Source organism: Schistocerca americana, chromosome 7, assembly GCF_021461395.2.
Source record: "Schistocerca americana isolate TAMUIC-IGC-003095 chromosome 7, iqSchAmer2.1, whole genome shotgun sequence".
In the NCBI taxonomy this organism is placed as follows: Eukaryota; Metazoa; Arthropoda; class Insecta; order Orthoptera; family Acrididae; genus Schistocerca; species Schistocerca americana.
Genome location: NC_060125.1, coordinates 229,940,893 through 229,960,623, shown reverse-complemented (window position 1 = coordinate 229,960,623; position 19,731 = coordinate 229,940,893). Strand labels below are relative to the sequence as shown.

Sequence of the window (19,731 nt, the reverse complement as noted above, 5' to 3'; positions counted from 1 at the left end):
GGTTTCATTTCATCAGCCAAATGACTCAGTGTCTTTTCAGTTTCATCTTGTGTACCTTTCCATTCACTAATGAGTTACAGAGCTGTATTTGGTGTAAACTCAACTTACAGTGATATTATTTTCAGAATACAAAAACCTATTATAAGAATTACTAGGGTTGTTTTTTAAGTAAGGGCCATTTGTGCGTATAGTCCCGTAGTTCGCGTGGATGCCGCAACAAGCCACCGCGCCACTTGCTGGCATCCTTCCCGTTCACGCTGATGCAAGTTGCAGCTCTGTGACTGACGTGTACGCATCGCTGTGCTACTTTATAATGTTTACGATTATTGAATCGCCTGCCGCGTGTGAGATACGGTCAGTGAAACGTTTTTTGACCACGAGAAGCCTATCAGCTGCAGAAATTCATCGTCAGTTAACAGAAGTTTATGGCTTGAATGCAATGAGTGAAGGTAAAGTGCGTCAGTGGGTTAGAGAGTTTAAAAATGGCCGTCAAAACGTCCATGATGAAGAACACTCAGGCCGGCCCTCTGTGATCACTGATGATTTGGTGGCTGCAGTCGAAACAAAGATTTGTGAGGACAGAAGATTCACAATTTCCACTCTTTCTTTGGAATTTCCACAAGTTTCAAGATCGGTTTTGTAGAAAATTGTGTCTGAAAACCTAAACTTTAAGAAACTGCGTTCTCGGTGGTTACCCAGACTCCTCACAGAGGACCACAAAGGGAAGAGATTTGTCACTTCATTGGACTTTTTGATGCGTTACAAGGAAGAAGGGGATGACATGTTGAGTCAAATTGTCACTGGAGATGAAACATGGGTATCCCATATCACTCTCGAAAGCAAGCGACAATCGATGGAATGGCGACACACAACCTCACCCGTCAAGGTCAAAACCAAACAGACGCTGTCAAAGCGCAAGATTATGGCAGCTGTGTTCTGGCACCGGCGCAGTGTTTTGCTAGTGGACTTTATGCCACGAGGAACGACAATCAACTCAGATGCCTACTGTGCAACCCTAAAGAAGCTCCGCAGAGCAATTCAAAACAAAAGGCGCGGCATGCTGACAAAAGGAGTTTTGCTCCTGTACGATAACGCTAGGCCTCACACCTCTCAAAAGACTCTGGATTTGATTGATTCTTTTGGCTGGGAAGTTTTGGACCATGCACAATACAGCCCCGATGTTGCTCCTAGCGATTTTCACCTTTTCCGGTACCTGAAACACCATCTTGGCGGGCAGCGCTTCAATGATGACGATGAAGTGAAAGCGGCCGTGAACTCTTGGCTGTCGGAGCAGGCGGCCGAATTCTTTGAAGAGGAAATTAAAAACTTTGTTGTACGGTATGAAAAGTGCTTCAGTAAACAAGGCAACTATGTAGAAAAATAGGTAAGAGTGTGTAGAATCAGAAAATAAAAGTTTTTTTACAAAAGTATTTGTATCTTTTTTTTAAAAATGAAAACGGCCCTTACTTAAAAAACAACCCTCGTATAGCTGGTTGTGTCTCATTCTGGCCTGTATGATCAGCTTTGCCATTTTAATCATCTCACTGAGGGAGGAAATTATCATCTTATTTAATGTAATATGATTGCACATAGCCTTATGAAGCAGTCATATTGTGTTGTATATTGTGTATTGACGACCCTTTTTAATTTCAGCCAAGCACAGATAACTCCACATACTAGACTGTACATTGAAATTCGGCATAACCAATGGCCTATTGTTTATAGGAAAGAATACAATGTCCATTTTCTTGGTGTAGAAAAACTTCATCCATTTGATGCTAATAAATGGGGTAATATATTCCAGGTATTATACTGTCTGTGTATTAGCTTTGAAACATGGTGTTAAATGTAACTATTGAAGAGTACAACTCGTCAGTGCTTTATCAGAATTTGATGTTATATTTTTATCTGTGTAGTACCTGAAAGATGAGCTGCACCTATCAGAGGATAAGGTGCTACAACCAAATGAAGCTTCACAAGAGGACCTCTTGGTAGTACATACTGCACGGTATCTTCAGAGTTTGAAGGTACATAATTTGAATTTTAAATCTCATTCTTCACCACTTACATTGGATTTTAGTTTCATTGGATACATGTCTATGTTTCATGTGGAATGCTTTATAACAGTGTAACAGTCTTTTTTTTCTCTGTTATATGTTGATATTTTTTGCTGACTACTTACAGCACTGTGTTTATGGAGTGTGTACATGTTTGAGATGTTGTCAGATGTGTGAATGAAATGCAAATTCTGAACTTAATCATGTGCCTCTGAAAAGAGTTAAACATTAGTTTAGCTGCCAAGGTCCACATCAAAATAGTTTATAAATGCTTTATAGTTGTGTAAGTTTTATGATTTTGGACCTGAATGTGATGTTTTAAAGTTGAATGAGATAACGTGATGAAAGTATTAACAGTAGCTGTTTAGAGAACAGCCGCCATAGCAACAACCAATGGGGAAAGGTACTTAGTCACACTTACTGTTGTGTTCACTGTTGTCATGTCACTCTATTAACCTCAGCTGTAGGTTGCTCCAGTCACTTGCTGACCAAATACTACACACATCACCATGTTTTCATTTTCTCTTTCTGAAAGCTCATTAGTTTTCTTACCAGTATCAATATAACCATGAACTGATATGTGATTTGTAAGAAGTTACCATATGGTATGCTCCGTGGATGCCCCACGATATTCTTCCATACTGTTGCAGAACCCTGGAAGTAAGTGGCAGGAATCTGCATGTTTGCATCAAAACTCTTAATAATTCAGTTGATTCCTCTCAGCATTATAATCTATTCTTTTCACTTATTATTTCTGCAATACCTCTTGTCACAGATTCTTATGAGTATCATAATGATTTTCTGTTTCTCAGAAAATTTTATTTCCAAGGGATTCTTTCCTGCTCATATCCACTTGTGACCTAGTTACTTTTCTCATATTTTTCATTTTATTACTATTTTTTTTGTGTTTTCCTTCTTATTGCTAAGAAATCAAATGTGAGTTATGGAATTAAATTCTGTAAACTTTCTACTGTTTATTCCAGCTCTGAATCTGTGTGTGACTAGACTAAGTACAACTAATTCCTCTGGTTTGATTGCTTTGCTTTTTTCCATGTCAGATTCCTTGTCGTGAGAGATCTTGGTGTGTTATGTATATTTTGACATAAAATGTCAGCATATTTAATTTGAAATAATCACTGTATCTCTATGTAAAAATGACTAATGAAGAGTTTTAGTGGCACATATTGTAATACAAATATTAGTAGGTCTGAATGATTCATTTGACTAACATTACAGCTTAATTTCTCATAAAAATAAAAAAAAGTGAATGTCTCAAAGAGCTTTTAGAAGTTAGGATTATTAATTGCTCATTTTTCATATCATGGAGTGTAACCTTTTATCTTTCATGTTTACAGTTCAGTTTTAATGTAGCAGCAGTAGCTGAGATTCCACTGCTAGCTTTGGTACCCAACTTTTTTGTCCAGTCACATTACTTGCGACCTATGAGGTATGATAAATATAGTCTTAGTTTATCATATTTTCAGATTTTTGTAGTGAAAGTATTGGATACTCTTGACACATTTGTTGTTAGTATTTTGTTTATTGTAAACTAGCGTATTTCTTATTATATATGAGAAACAGGGAGAGTTGTACATTTCCTAAGGCTTGCTCAGTTTTTGGTTGTGATCAACAACAAAGAAATGGATACCGTATTTACTCGAATCTAAGCCGCACTCAAATCTAAGCCGCACATGAAAAATGAGACTCGAAATCACGGAAAAAAAAAATTCCCAAATCTAAGCCGCACCTGAAATTTGAGACTCGAAATTCAAGGCGAGAGAAAAGTTTTAGGCCGCATCTCCAAATCGAAACAAAGTTGGTCCATTGTAATACGAGACACAATTTAGGTTGAATGAATGACGCTACAGTAGTTTGGTTCGAGTCGTAAGCTTAGCAGTTAAGCTTTACCAGGTAGCCATTGCTATGCGTCAGGCGCTCCGTCCGTATTTATACGGGTACCCTTCCTTATTCACATGCTTCGTCTGGTTTGAATTGATTGCTTATTTTTCTTTGATCTGATAAGTTCCGTTTTCTTTGTTATTGGTGTTTATGTCACTCTAAGCTGAAAAATCATTAATGAACTGTGTCATGCATTGTTTGTCGCATTCTGATAGTGCGTGTTTGCGGCCTGTCGCCGCTCGCGACATGGCTTGCTTTTGTACGCGCTACCGCCGCTTTTTTTTAAAAAAAAAAAAAAAAAAAAAAAAAAAAGAGTGAGAGAGAGAGAGAGAGAGAGAGAGAGAGAGAGAGAGAGAGAGATCGTCTCATTAGCGAAACAATGGCAAGAGACTGTCATTTGTTGCTACTTACACCGCAGCTTTCTTTGATAATGATCAACAAGAACCAAATAATAGACTGCGTATGATAGATGTTCTGAACGAGAGTTTAGCGAAAATTTTTCTCCGTTTGAAAATCTTTGCAGGCGCCTCTTTAGTACATTACATTCTGCACAGAAATTAGTCATCTTAGATTTAAAAATCTAGTCAATTGCTGTGCTTCATTTCTGACTGTATCACTATTAGGCATAAGAAAAATACGAATATAAACATGACATGTATATTCTTCCGCGTTTGCTGTTGTCTCACCCTAGTTTCGTAGTTTATTAGGCAGACAGGATTTAAATGAGATAGCAGCAAACACGAAACAATACATGGCAAAATGTTTATATTCGTATTATTCTTACGGTGAAGAGAATACTGCATGTGATTCACAATTCATAAAAGTTCCTATTAGCAACCATCTCTTCCCACAGGTAGGAAAAAATTCAGAACGTAGAGTTGGCCATATTGACGAGTAGAGTTGGCCATTTTGACAAACATCCCAAACAGTCTTGCCAGTCGGATTTTTGTAGTACATTAAAATGCTGCTTCATTCAAAGATGAACGATACGCAATTTGTTTTTACTTCGTTGGATAATGTATGAAAATGCAGTGGTCGAAACTCTGGGCGGAGAAAAAAAGCTTGTCTTCCACCTTTTTTTTTTTTTTTTTTTTTTTTTAATTTATATACTGACGCAGAGGATTTGGTGCCAGTATTTAGCTTTGTGCCTACAAAGCATGCCTGTGTTGCGCTACATACATTCGACGGTAGAAGTTAGTTGTGGCGGCAGCCACCAACATTTTTTAGAACTTCCGATTGCTTTGCATTCGATTCTAAGCCGCAGGCGGTTTTTTGGATTACAAAAACCGGAAAAAAGTGCGACTTAGATTCGAGTAAATACGGTACTCAGGGTGGAGTATAGGTCAAGTTACGGCTAAGAGACAACATAAGACATACATTTTATTTAATATCAATAAAACTTTTTAATATTTGTTTACATTTTATTATGTTATCAGTATAAGACTTTTGACCCACTCTTGTAGGGAAAACAGATAACCTGTATTTGTATACCTATTAATTTCCATCTCTTACACTCTACATAAACTTGAGTGATATAGGCACGAAACACGCATACTGCTGTGTGATATGAAAATTATGTAGCCTTATTACAGTTGTATTTTCTGCTTGTTTTCAATATTTATGGCAGAAATAGCAAGCCATTTCAAAATTAACAGAGTGAATGAAAGAAAGTCTGTGATCCATAAAGCAGTCATTATATATACTCATCTGCTCAACTTGGGATTACATTGGATGTGGAATTGTAAAAACTTCAATTTTTTTTTATTACTACACTGAGAAATTAATCTTTTATATTGTATGTCAGAAGATAAACAATACAACCAATAGTTTTGGTCCTTTTGCTGTTCCATTTAAGGCTAATGCATGGAAACAAAGACTAGCTGTAAGCCTCTCTGCATTTTCTATGATTTTACCACTGGGCACCGAGCGAGGGAAAAATCCAGGAATTTTTTTTCTCCTTGTCCTCATATACACTCTGAGTGTGTTCGGGAGATTGCTGCAGCATTTAAATGCTGCAGAAGGGCACTCCAACAGTGAAAGCACCATCCATCGGAAGATGCTCTTCTTGCCTTCAAATGTGTCAGAAGCTGCAGCCATATAAAAGCACAAAAGCAGCAGCACTGGGAAAGCTTCCTATCCACCATCAAAACTTGTACCTCTCTCACAGGCGAGGACAAAATTATGGTGTATTTGTGATCAACAACAATAATAATAATAATAATAATAATAATAATAACAATAAAACAATTGATATTGCAGTCCTCTGTAAGGATTGGATAGTGAAACATGACTCCACTGTCTTTGCTGACCATATGGTGAAGCTCTGAGAAGAAGTGCCTGACAACAGCCCACCCCCTTCCATCCTTGACTTCTGTCTCCACAGAAAGTGAGCGGAATGTCACCCTGTACTTCAGTGTATGTTTGGAATCCTACAACACAACTTTTTCTGAGTGGTTACCCCTCAGCATACTTACAATGTGCCAAAATGGATCAAATACAGGGTGCTTATAATTAAAGTTCCAGTTTCAAAATACTGTAGAGAGAGAGAGACCTATTGCTTAGAATGACAATGAATTTGAACAGCATATTATTAACACAGGGGGAAGCATCATGGAAAAAAACAAAAGTTAATGAACATTTGATCAATAGATGACCCTGTAAACAACAGTATGCAAGCCAACAGATACGCAGTGCATGGCTGTTCCTTAGTTTGCATCTGAGATGCCCAACATGACAGTCTCCTTGAAGGATCACACACTGCTGGTAAAGCTCTTTTACAAGAATGGTGACTGTGCACCAGAAGTCGTGCAGAAGTTCAGGACACTCAAAGGTAAAAAAAAAGGTATTGGTCTCATTTTTGCTAAGGGCCTGGACAAAATGATAACAAAATTCGAAAAGACAAGTTCTTTTGAAGTTTAACGTGGGGGATTGTGGGGTGGGGATTGGGAAAGCAGTTGGTCCAACATCTGTTGAAGATGTGGCCACAGCATTGCAGGAGGGGTCAAGCAATGACATGAGAACATGCTGCGCATGGGAAATTACCCAGACGTTGGACATGCCTGCGAGCTTGTACATAAAATCCTACAAAACACCCTGCATTGCTATCTGCACAATTACCCATCTTCAGGAGTTGCTCCATGTTGACCTGCCAGCAAGACAAACATTCACTCTGGAATTTTGTGCTCGCATGAAAATGGACAGCGAATGGCTATTGAACATTCTGTGAACAGACAAAGCCCGTTTCCATCTCCGAGGTCATGTCTATAGGCAGAACTGAAGAATATGGGCAATGGAAAATGTACATGCACATCCACTGTTACAACTTCATTCTGTAAAGGTGACTGTGTGGTACAACTTGACAGCACTGCTTATCATAGGGCCATATTTTTTCAAAGAGGTGAGTCCCGGGGGTTGTGTTACTCGTACTGTCGCTGGTAAATGCTATGAGAATGTTTTGCCCACTAACAATGTTACAAATCTTCAATGACGTGAATGTGAGAGTAGGATCATTTTAATGCAAAATGGCACTCCACTGCTAATTGTAGATCCAGTGAAGTGGCTGCTACAGATATATTTTCGAAGTGCTAGAATTATCAACCATCTAGATTACCTGATATTAATCTGTGTGACTTCTGGCTGTATCGTTATCTGAAAGATGTTGTGTTCAGTGCTCCAGTTATGAATGCAGCTGAATTGAAAGTATGCAGGGCACAAAAGTTTCTGAACATGAGCACTGAGACACTCTGATCTGTTGTGGAACATACACTGTTCCTCGGTTTTTTCTTGTGGCAGAAAATGGTGGAGAGCGTACTGAAAATGTCTTATGTCAATCTCACAGCATTTAGAATTCAATCGCTGTTGATCCATTGTGGATATGGGACAGTGCCTGGAGCCTGAAGATGGCATTGATGAGGTGCCGAAACTGGTTGTCTAAATAAAAGTCTCAGCTTAAGAGTGCCGGGAATTTATACTATTCCTTGTGAATGCGGCAAGAATTACGTGGGCCAGTCTGTAAGAACCGTTGCCGACCGCTGCATCGAGCACCAACGCCACCTGAAATACAGGTATTTGGAAAAATCAGCGGTGGCTGAACATAGCCTGCTTAACAAGCATAAGATTTTATTTGAAGAAACCAGAGTAATAGCCCACGCATCGAATTACTGGGACTCTGTGATCCGGGTAGCAGTCGAAATTAGACTTAGCGATAACAACTTTAACAGAGACAACGGCTATGCACTTAGCAACACTTGGAAGAGTGCACTGGATAAAGAAAAATCGCAGAGAAAAACTTCTCGCACTTTACCTCCTGATTCAAGGGATGGTGCTGCAAGCAACACGGGATAGTAACTACATCTATGGAAGTAGAGGGCACCACTTCATTACGCGCCATATCGCTGCTGCTATGACGTATTCCAGCCAATCAGAAGCCGTCTTTTGCATATAAAAGTGGGAACCTCGCTAGTTCACGACAGTCAGTTTTAGCCCTGACGACGACCATGGAGGTAGTGGTCGAAAGCTTGGAGTTTTATCCTGAATTGACGCGGCATGTACACCGAGAGATTTTTACTCAAGAAATACGTTGCGAAAGACTTCGTAGCCATACCAGCTATTCTGGATTGCACAGGTGATAACACTCTCTCTGCAATATATCCTACATTACCGTAACCCTCCTGGCCTCATTCTTCATTACTCATTTTCCTTCACCCACATATCCCCTTGCCTGTTCCCACTCCAAAAACTACACTGCCTGCTGTTCCACAAGTGCATCCACAGTCTTTTTACTTCTAGCCTTCTCTCCCCTCCCCCCCCCCCCCCCCCCTCCTCCTCTGTGCCGCTCCGTGTAACCTCACAATCTAGCTGTCCTACCCTCTCTCCACCTCGTCCCTGTATGCTCACGCAAACAGCACTTCACCCTCCTCCACCCATACCCTGCTATCCCCCCCCCACCTCCCCCCCCCCAAAAACACCACCTTACCACTACCATCCATGCTGCTTCTTCCATCACGCACAGTTTCTCTCAGACTGGTCTCTGCAGCTAGAAACAGTGGTCATGTGTATGTGAATGCGTGTGCTTTTGTTGTCTGTTTCAGAAGAATGCCTTCTGACTGAAAGCTTATGCGCTTAATAGTCTTTTTGTTGTTCCTACGTGCAATTTAACATCTCTACTATATGGTGAGTAGTAATCCATCCTTTTCATAATATTGTCATTTTTCCATCCTGGATTTTCCATTGTTTGACATACAGAAAACAGTATGTTTAAAAGAAATAATCAAATTTCTTACCTAATCTTTAAACTTTTAGTGACAAGTATAAATTATGTATATGTCAGTTTTAGTGACAAGTATATGATTATTTTTTTAATAATGCATTATTTGTTACAGGTATCAGGTGGGTGGGAGTATCCTGGCTGGAAAATTAGCACTGGAACGTGGATGGGCCATAAACATAGGTGGTGGTTTTCATCACTGCTGTGGACAGAAAGGTGGTGGGTTTTGTCCATATGCTGACATTACTCTTCTCATACGTTTCTTATTTCGGCATGGGCGAGCCAGAACAGCTATGATTGTTGACCTGGATGCACACCAGGTATATTGTATTGTACAGTATATTGGCTTCTGCGATGCTCTTTTATCACTTATTTTCTCCTTCTTTCTTCTTCTTTTCAGTCTAGCTTCCTTTACTATTTTTATTTAATTTTCAAAAGTCAGGGATATGAAGAGATCAGAGATACACTTGATACAATGATTGATTTTCTGTCTCTTCTTAGTAGAGGTTGATTGGAGTACATGGACAACAAAAGGCATGGTCAGATCTACAAACAAGGGGGCAGAAAAATTGAAGCTACCACAAAAATCAAGCAATAAACAGAAAGTGACAAGCATAAAAGTCCAAAGTCATATTAATATCGGTAAATAGAAAATGTTCATTAGATGCAGAGGAGGATGTAGGACAGGGCTAGAAAGACTGAAGTAGAGAGGTGGTGGACATTTGTGTGGTGTGTTGATGCCCATCACACTCCACGAACAGCTTTTGATTTGAGAGATACCCCACTCACTTGCCACCAAACATACCCATGTCCTAAAAGGTTTTCTGTCAAAGCAGTTACATCATGCAAGAAATTTGTTGCAGTCACTGAGTAACAGTCTATGTGGACATAGTTGCAATCAGTTTTCTACTTGAATAGTTCTTCTTTTCTGTTTCGGTATTACAGTTATTAATAAATGTTGGCTACCTTAGCGGGCCATGTGAATAAAAAAAGGGAACATTCTCCGAAGAATTTTCTCAAAGCAAAAGAACATTCCCTAAGAAAGTTCTCAATTTCATATGAATAAAAAATTCAAAGTGTATTCTATGATGAGGAAGTTCTTTCTTGTGTCATCTGTTGCGTCTGGCATAGAACATATGTGTAATCTTACATTTCATTCATCTCACTCAAACAGGTAAACTATTCATTGTATAAATATGGAACTGGCATCAGTGTGTGCTGCAAGACACATTTCGATTTTTCTTTTATGTGCAGCAACAAATTATTAAGGCAATTATGGACAGTGTACAAAAATGCATTTTCTGACAATGTTATTGAATTTTTGACATGCAGGTAACTTTTTTTGTAATTGAAGTTAGGTGAACACATTATGCAAACAAAATTTTAAGAATACATCACATTTTCATGTACTCCAAATTTGAACAATGGTCTGCTAAATAACACAAAAACATTTTCATTTTAACATCATTTAAAAGGTTGCCTACTTCTTTCATGATTTTTGGGAGGAAAGTTCACAAGCCAAGTAATGTTTTTATTGTTGAACCTCTATAAACTTCTACAGTTTCTCTCTTCAGTATGTCTTTGGGGTAGGTATGTCCTTTTTTGCATGTACCATAAGTTCTGAAACTTAGCCTCAATAGAACTTACTCATCTCTGAATATACTACAGAGCTTCCTTTAAAAAATGAGAAATGTTCTCTGCTTGTGAGAAATTTATCTAAGAAACTTATCTAGTTTGAATATGAAATCAAAAAAATGTTCTTTGGGTTTAGCAACTTCCTCCACCCTTTCACTCAAGCTAAGAAAATTCTCAAGTGAAGTATATTGTCTGACTCACTTTGTTCATGCAAACCTGAGAATGTTCAAAATTCCAGTTATAAAGTACATTCTCCATTTTATTCATAGGACCCAAAGTTCCTCCATTCATCTCTGTTTCACCTCTTCCATTATATCCTCTGTATTTGTTGTCCTTTTTCTTCTCTTGGCTGTGTATTGTCTACCAGTTACTGTGAGATATTTGGTCTTACTTGGCATTCCATTTATTCTCAAAGTATTCGGCCCAACTCTAATTGTGTTTATTCTCCCTTAATTATTCTACTTTCTCTGTTCTGGCTTGCTGTCAGTCATTATTTTTTCCTTTTTTATGCTTTCAAACGATACAGTTTTTGTTGTATATTGTTGTTTTAGATTTTGCGTCTCACAAAGTAGTGCTCTCATTCATCCCTGTATGTGCATGTATTTCATTCTTGTTATTTTACCCGACTTATGTAGATAGTTTACATTCTTTGTCAAATCATTCTTTGGCATTTATACTTAAGAATAATAGTGATCATTCTTCTCAGTACAATATAAACAGCTTGTTGAATCATGCTATATAACCTTACATATTGAGTATTGGTTCTTCTGATTGTGTGTTAAGAATGGTCTTTCATCCCCTTTGGTGGCCTGAATAGCCATTAGATCTATGTTTCTGTATGTGCCCGTTCATCATTTGCCTTTCCTGTTATTGTTTCCTTAGTCTTTTATACAACCCCAGAGGATATGAAACAACGTATTGTGGCAGCCTGCGGCGACATTACACCAGATGTACTGTGGCGTGTACGACATTCATTACGCCAGAGATTGCAATTGTGTGCAGCAAATGATGGCCACCACATTGAACATCTATTGGCCTGACATGTCGGGACACACTCTATTCCACTCCGTAATTGAAAATGGAAACCATGTGTGTACGTGTACCTCATCCCTCATGGTAATGTACATGTGCGTCAGTGAAAAAGACCAATAAAAAGGTGTTAGCATGTGGACATAATGTGCTGTTCCAGTCTCTTCTGTACCTAAGGTCCATCACCGTTCCCTTTGGATCCCTACTTAATTCGGTGCTCTCCGATACACACGATCGAACAGCGGAGGAGTGGAACTCAAGCATCAACTTTAGGTTACAATATGTCCGGATGTAATTAACATTTTACAATGCAACAAACGGCACTGATTACGTATTTGTTTATATGTTCAGATGTGCTAACAAAACTAATGGGGTTCCATTTAAAGAAACGCAGGTTTGTGTTAAAAAACATGCTTCCGTGCATTTGTTTATGGTTTGTATTAACAAATTACGCTAGCCCCTCTCCTCACGTTCGGTCTGTGGAATCGATTCCTCAGTATTTGATGTGGTTTATGAAATATATCCTGCGGTAATGTTAGGTGACTCACCCTGTATACACACAATTCATTTTTTTCAATTTTCATTTTACTTACTTTGCTCAACTTTTTCATTCTTTTTTTTCCATTTAAGACCTCCATTGTTTTCCATCTCTCTTATCCTGCTTCTTACTTTTATTTACTTTTCTGTCTCTTTATCTTCTCTTGTCTCTATGTGCTCCCTGAAGGATTTACAACTGCTGACAGCCAATTCTTGGAGCCTGCTTGATATTCATTTCACACATGCACCTTGACCAGTTCCTTTGCCTCTCCCAGTGGAATCTCTTCCCTTGATACATCAAGAATTTGAGAGGATTGGAAGTTTAATCCCTGATCTGCTACCCTGATATAAATTGTTCACAGTTTTCCTAAATGACTTTAGGATCATCCCTTCTCCATCATTGCTCAATCAAAGCTTGTTCTTCATTTTAATGACCTCGATGTCAGTATAATGTTAAACCTCAACATTTCTCCCTTCCTGCTTCCTTGACTCTGGGTAGAAATTTGATTTATGGGTATTGTTCAGTGTTTGTTTGGTTTTTTTGTTTTGTTTTGTTTATTTACGATGTACTCCATTACCACTTTTTGTTATACTGTGTGTGTGTGTGTGTGTGTGTGTGTGTGTGTGTGTGTTGTCGACTGTGATCGTTTGTGTTCCATGATGCTGACAACGATGATGATGGAAAGGATAGGGTGAAAACTGGTGCCAGCACATAGCTTACTACTAATGAATAGCACCAGGAGGGCCACCTAGCTTAACTTCCTCATCCAATTCACCATCAGCAGTGTCACGTGCCCTAACTTTGTGAGACATTGCTGCAGAGAGGTTTCGTATTTAAACCAGGACATTGGCGTAAAGACTGGTGGTCAGGGTTCTTATGCCACCACCTCTCCTCCCCTTGCCAGGAAAATAGTAGAGGTGAAAATTTTTCCACCACCAAGATTCAAACCAGATTACCCCCAGGTAGAGCACCACCACACAAGCATGCTTTAGCAGAGATTGTTCAGTGTGGAACTTATCCCTAATGCTATTCAAAGTTGGCTTTTCCTTTGCACATTTTCGTCGTTTAATAATGTACCCAGTTTCTGATGGCAGGTTCTAGGATCAAACGTTAAGAAAGCAAATCGGACAACCACAAAATTTGCATCTTTGTCATCTCTAAGCTAAGAAAGAATTTAATAATTTTTAATGATAATCACTGTATTATGAATGCATAAACTACCAGAGGTGTAATGTAGGAAGGTGACAAATGCCAACCAGAATGGATTTAGAAGTCACAGAGCATGCGAAAGCCAACATTTGATTTTTCACATGATGTCATTTTTAAAGCAATAGACGAATGGCACCAGGTATATGCAATATTTATTGGCTTCTGAAAAGTACTTAGTACCACACTGGCACTCATTAGCAAAAGTGTGATCATAAGGGCTACCAAGGGAAATTTTTGACTGGATTGAGGATTTAAGGAGCAGCAGGTTATTTTGGATTGAATGACATCAACAGCACTAAAGAGGAGATAAGAAAAATGTCTACAGCCTAGGGAATATCACTATTGCCCATTTCATGCAAGGTCCTCCTTGAAAGTAACCAATACTGAACTGACTGTTATCTTGATATGAAGATTGAAAAGTCCTATGTTAGGTTCACCAAAGTAAAGCGGAAGTTTCAAATTTCGCATTTAAAAAATCATTCACACAGGAAGATTGTACAAACATTCTGTCGTTTCACTGTCATAGACACTCCCACTTGAAGGACATACTAATAGACATCCCTGGCATAGAGAAGCATCTGAAAGATGGAGTCCCGATTCATTTTTACAGAGAGTAGTCTATGGCATGGCATCATACATGGGTTGCATTTACCATAAATCTCCCACCCATCACAAAGTCCCAAATGACTGGAAAGAAGCACAGGTGACTCGTTATATAAAAGGATAAAAGAAAGGACTTCCCCCCATGAACCATGCACCTTGCCGTTGGTGGGGAGGCTTGCGTGCCTCAATGATGCAGATAGCCGTACTGTAAGTGCAACCACAATGGAGGGGTATCTGTTGAGAGGCCAGACAAACGTGTGGTTCCTGAAGAGGGGCAGCAGCCATTTCAGTAGTCGCAGGGGCAACAGTCTGTATGATTGACTGATCTGGCCCTGTAACACTAACCAAAACGGCCTTGCTGTTTTGGTACTGCGAACGGCTGAAAGCAAGGGGAAACTCCAGCCGTAATTTTTCCCAAGGGCATGCAGCTTTACTGTATGATTAAATGATGATGGCGTCCTCTTGGGTAAAATATTCCGGAGGTAAAATAGTCCCCCATTCGGATCTCCGGGCGGGGCGTACTCAAAAGGACATCGTTATCAGGAGAAAGAAAACTGGCAATATACGGATCCCTTAATTGGGAAGGTAGGTTAGAAAATTTAAAAAGGGAAATGGATAGGTTAAAGCTAGATATAGTGGGAATTAGTGAAGTTCGGTGGCAGGAGGAACAAGACTTTTGGTCAGGTGAATACAGGGTTATAAATACAAAATCAAATAGGGGTAATGCAGGAGTACGTTTAATAATGAATAAAAAAATAGGAGTGCGGGTAGCTGCTACAAACAGCATAGTGAACGCATTATTGTGGCCGAGATAGACATGAAGCCCATTCCTACTACAGTAGTACAAATTTATATGCCAACTAGCTCTGCAGATGATGAAGAAGTTGATGAAATGTATGATGAGATAAAAGAAATTATTCAGGTAGTGAAGGGAGATGAAAATTTAATAGTCATGGGTGACTGGAACTCGATAGTAGGAAAAGGAAGAGAAGGAAACGTAGTAGGTGAATATGGACTGGGGCTAAGAAGTGAAAGAGGAAGCCGCATGGTAGAATTTTGCACCGAGCATAACTTAATCGTAGCTAACACTTGGTTCAAGAATTATGAAAAAGGTTGTATACATGGAAGAACCCTGGAGATACTAAAAGGTTTCAGATAGATTATATAATGGTAAGACAGAGATTTAGGAACCAGATTTTAAATTGTAAGACATTTCCAGGGGCAGATGTGGACTCTGACCACAATCTATTGGTTACAAACTGTAGATTAAAACTGAAGAAACTGCAAAGAGGTGGGAATTTAAGGAGATGGGAATTTAAGGAGATGGGACCTCGATAAACTTACTAAGCCAATTGTTGTACAGAGTTTCAGGAGAGCAAAAGGAAACAATTGACAGGAATGGGGGAAAGAAATACTGTAGAAGAAGAATGGGTAGCTTTGAGGAATGAAATAGTGAAGGCAGCAGAGGATCAAGTAGGTAAAAAGACAAGGGCTAATCTTAGAAGAACGATTAAGGAAAGGCAAACCTACGTTTCTAGCATTTGTAGATTTAGGGAAAGCTTTTGACAATGTTGACTGGAATACTCTCTTTCAAATTCTGAAGGTGGCAGGGGTAAAATACAGGGAGCGAAAGGCTATTTACAATTTGTACAGAAACCAGATGGCAGATATAAGAGTCAAGGGGCATGAAAGGGAAGCAGTGGTTGGGAAGGGTGTGAGACAGGGTTGTAGCCTCTCCCCGATGCTATTCAATCTGTATATTGAGCATGCAGTAAAGGAAACGAAAGAAAAGTTAGGTATTAAAATCCATGGAGAAGAAATAAAAACTTTGAGGTTCGCCGATGACATTGTAATTCTGTCAGACACAGCAAGGGACTTGGAAGAGCAGTTGAACGGAATGGACAGTGTCTTGAAAGGAGGGTATAAGATGAACATCAACAAAAGCAAAACGAGGATAATGGAATGTAATCGAAATAAGTCGGGTGTTGCTGCAGGAATTAGATTAGGAAATCAGACACGTAAAGTAGTAAAGGAGTTTTGCTATTTGGGGAGCAAAATAACTGATGATGGTCGAAGCAGAGAGGATATAAAATGTAGACTGGCAATGGCAAGGAACTCGTTTCTGAAGAAGAGAAATTTGTTAACATCGAGTATAGATTTAAGTGTCAGGAAGTCGTTTCTGAAAGTATTTGTATGGAGTGTAACCATGTATGGAAGTGAAACGTGGACATAAATAGTTTGGCCAAGAAGAGAATAGAAGCTTTCGAAATGTGGTGCTACAGAAGAATGCTGAAGATTAGATGGGTAGATCACATAACTAATGAGGAGGTATTGAATAGAATTGGGGAGAAGAGGAGCTTGTGGCACAACTTGACTAGAAGAAGGGATCGGTTGGTAGGACATGTGCTGAGGCATCAAGGGATCACGAATTTAGTACTGGAGGGCAGCGTGGAGGGTAAAAATCATAGAGGGAGACCAAGAGATGAATTCACTAAGCAGATTCAGAAGGATGTAGGCTGCAGTAGGTACTGGGGGATGAAGAGGCTTGCACAGGATAGAGTAGCATAGAGAGCTGCATGAAACCAGTCTCAGGACTGAAGACCACAACAACAACAACAACACTGGGAAAATGCAACTAGTCTACAAAAGAAATTGCTTACAAAACACTTGTCCAACATGTCCTAGGCCATTGCCCAATTGTGTGGGAACCCTTCCAAATAAGACTAACAGGAGATATTGAACATATACAAAAAAGCACAGCTTGATGGTCACCAGGGAGAGCATCACGGACGTGTTGAATAAAGTTGAACTAGCAGATGATTGAAAGTAGACAACTACAAGTATTCCATGAAAATGAATTTATGAAGTTTCAATGCCTAGCCTTAAACAGGGCATCTACCAGCATACCACAACCCGTCACTTCCTTAGAGGTGACAAACATAGAAGTATTTAATCAGTCATTCTTTGCATGCTCCATATGTGAATGGAACAGGAAGAAGCCCTAAACAATGTTACATGCTTTCTGTTATGCACTTCACAGTGGTTTACAGAGTATAATGATGAAGTCCCATACTCCTCAACAGAGCATAGGGGAAGGATGCGGGAGACCTGCACCAGTGTACTAGGCAAGGTCCTAGTGGAGGTGGTTTGCCATTGCCTTCCTCCAATTGTAACGGGGATGAATGATGACAATGATAAAGATGACACAACACCCAGTCATCTCGAGGCAGGTGAAAATCACTGACCCCACCGGGAATCGAACCCAGGACCCCATGCATGGGAAGCGAGAACACTGCCGCGAGACCACAAGCTGCGGACTTACAGAGTATAGATGTAAAAAGTACTGCATGATAATGGTTGATCCAATAGCAATAACTTTAAATAGGATCACATAATGTTCACCTTGAAGGTGGAATAAAATGCTAACCTGTGCTGTCTTTACATCTGTCTCCAACGAAAATCTGAAGAGCACAGTTAATCAGTTCGCACAAAATTTCATCTGCATGCTCTGAGCAACCAGAGACTGGCATAGGAGCCTGTTATGTTAATGACTTAGAAGTATCGGAAACCTGCCTCTAGAAATGAGGCACATACAAAAAAGTTCAAAACAAAAAGTTATTGGCACCTGCAGATGTTTCAGGTCATCTCAGAAATGACTCTAGGAAGAGCACTTTTGGAGAATACAGCAAGAACCTTGGATTTCTTAAGTTTCACAGCTCAGTGATATATAAGATTATCTGACTTCAGGTAGCCATTGTATTAAGTCAGTTGACAGAACTCTTTCACAAGTATTGTGAGATTTGTTGAGAGTATAATACAAGATTCAGGAGTCTGATTGTATACAGAACACAGTGCAAGTGCAGATGGTGTTTCACCTGGTACACGGTGCAGCAATGCTCGTAGGAAACTGCTACCTCAAAATTGTGCATTTTATTTTCATTGGAACATGAAAGCTTTTGTTAATGTGCTGTCAGATATGTGACAGGAATTAAAATGATGACAGCCAAGCATTCCCCAGCAAGCTCTAAAACCCACGGAGGTGCTGAGACGTGTTTGGGTAAAAAGAAAAATACAGCATGTTTGCAAAAAAGACGGAACCCATATACCCTAATGACAGATACATTCTGTAGAAATGACAATATGTAGCTGTGAGAGATATGTGGCACAGCTGTTGCAAAGTTGAAGTATGATGATTAGGCACAAGTGGGGAAAATATAGCAAAATAACTGGGAAGAGAACACCACCAAAATATTCTGTACATTAATCTTTCTGATATGCCTGAAAAGAGAAAAATACATTCTTGTATTATGTGACCACAAAATTGCATTCATAAGCTAATAATATTCAGTTAGTTTTATTCACCTTGGCATACAATCTAGAACTTATAACATCAGTATGCTCAAATAGTTATGTTAGTCCATATCTTGGTGAATTTCCATGAGCTGTAGAAGCTGACAACTTCTTGACATTGTAGAAGTGGATAAATTTTTGCACAGAGTTTTTAAGCCTGTTCACTTATAAATTTAAGTGATGATAGAACATCAGTAGCAAAAGTGTTTTGGTGCTATGTGCGAATTACAGCCAATAATTTGTTGGAGTCATCCTAATGTACTAGATTCTGATCACATTTTTTAAAGTTGGCTCAAAGACTTGTGATACCAGACATAAGGGGACAAGGGGATTGAATAGTGGCAGCTCTTTCTTTTTGTGGATATGAAACACTTGTAGAATTTGCAGAGCTGCACGTTTTAGGTAGTCCATCTCATCTGCTTTATTCTTATGGTGCTGTATATGCCTCCACAAAGACACTCAGTGCAGTGGATGATGAGAGAAGTGGAACTGATAGAAGATGCAAAAAGTTATAAGTCTTCAGAGTGATGTTCACGTGTATTGGGTCACAAATAATGCTTAGCCTAGCATATAATGCTGTGTACACTGCCACTGTTGTTGCGATTCTACGTTTCCTTGACTGTATAATGTTTTGTGATTGATTACTGTTCTTTAGTTGTTCAAGAAAATGAATAATGAGGTAGATAAAGCAATCATTAACCCAACTTGCCACATATATTTTCATATACAAAAGTGGATGATGCACAAAACTCAGTGCTATATACTAACAAGGGTAGGCTAGGTTGCTAGCAACCAGAAAACTGGTTGAACTGCTTCAGTTTGCATTTAACAGCCTCCATCACCCACCACAAACTTTTTGGAGCGTAATTACAGAACACTCTCATTCGTGTATATTTTCAACTTGAATAACTTGCACACAATGAAATTTGCAAGTGCATTCTTACTTTTACTTCTGCACTGACACTCTTACTTAACATTGTTTCTTGTTATCGCTTGAAAGTAGGCATGTGATCTTCTTACGCTGTCTGGGATCAGTAACACATGTGTTTCCATATTGCGCACATCATGTTCATGTTCACCATAGGATCCATAGTATAAGTGTTCTAAAAATAAGTAAAAAAGGAATTACACAATTTTATATTGAT

General features: G+C 39.1%; 1 protein-coding gene across 1 annotated transcript in view; it reads left to right on the top strand.

Moving 5' to 3' along the window:
* Nucleotides 1–19,731, top strand: part of LOC124622050 (histone deacetylase 11) — an 83,307-nt gene that overhangs the window by 23,007 nt on the left and 40,569 nt on the right. The window contains exons 2-5 of the mRNA XM_047147612.1: nucleotides 1,654–1,804; nucleotides 1,917–2,027; nucleotides 3,413–3,504; nucleotides 9,338–9,542. Of these exons, the coding sequence (XP_047003568.1) occupies nucleotides 1,654–1,804; nucleotides 1,917–2,027; nucleotides 3,413–3,504; nucleotides 9,338–9,542 (559 nt within the window). The remainder of the gene's footprint in view (nucleotides 1–1,653; nucleotides 1,805–1,916; nucleotides 2,028–3,412; nucleotides 3,505–9,337; nucleotides 9,543–19,731) is intronic.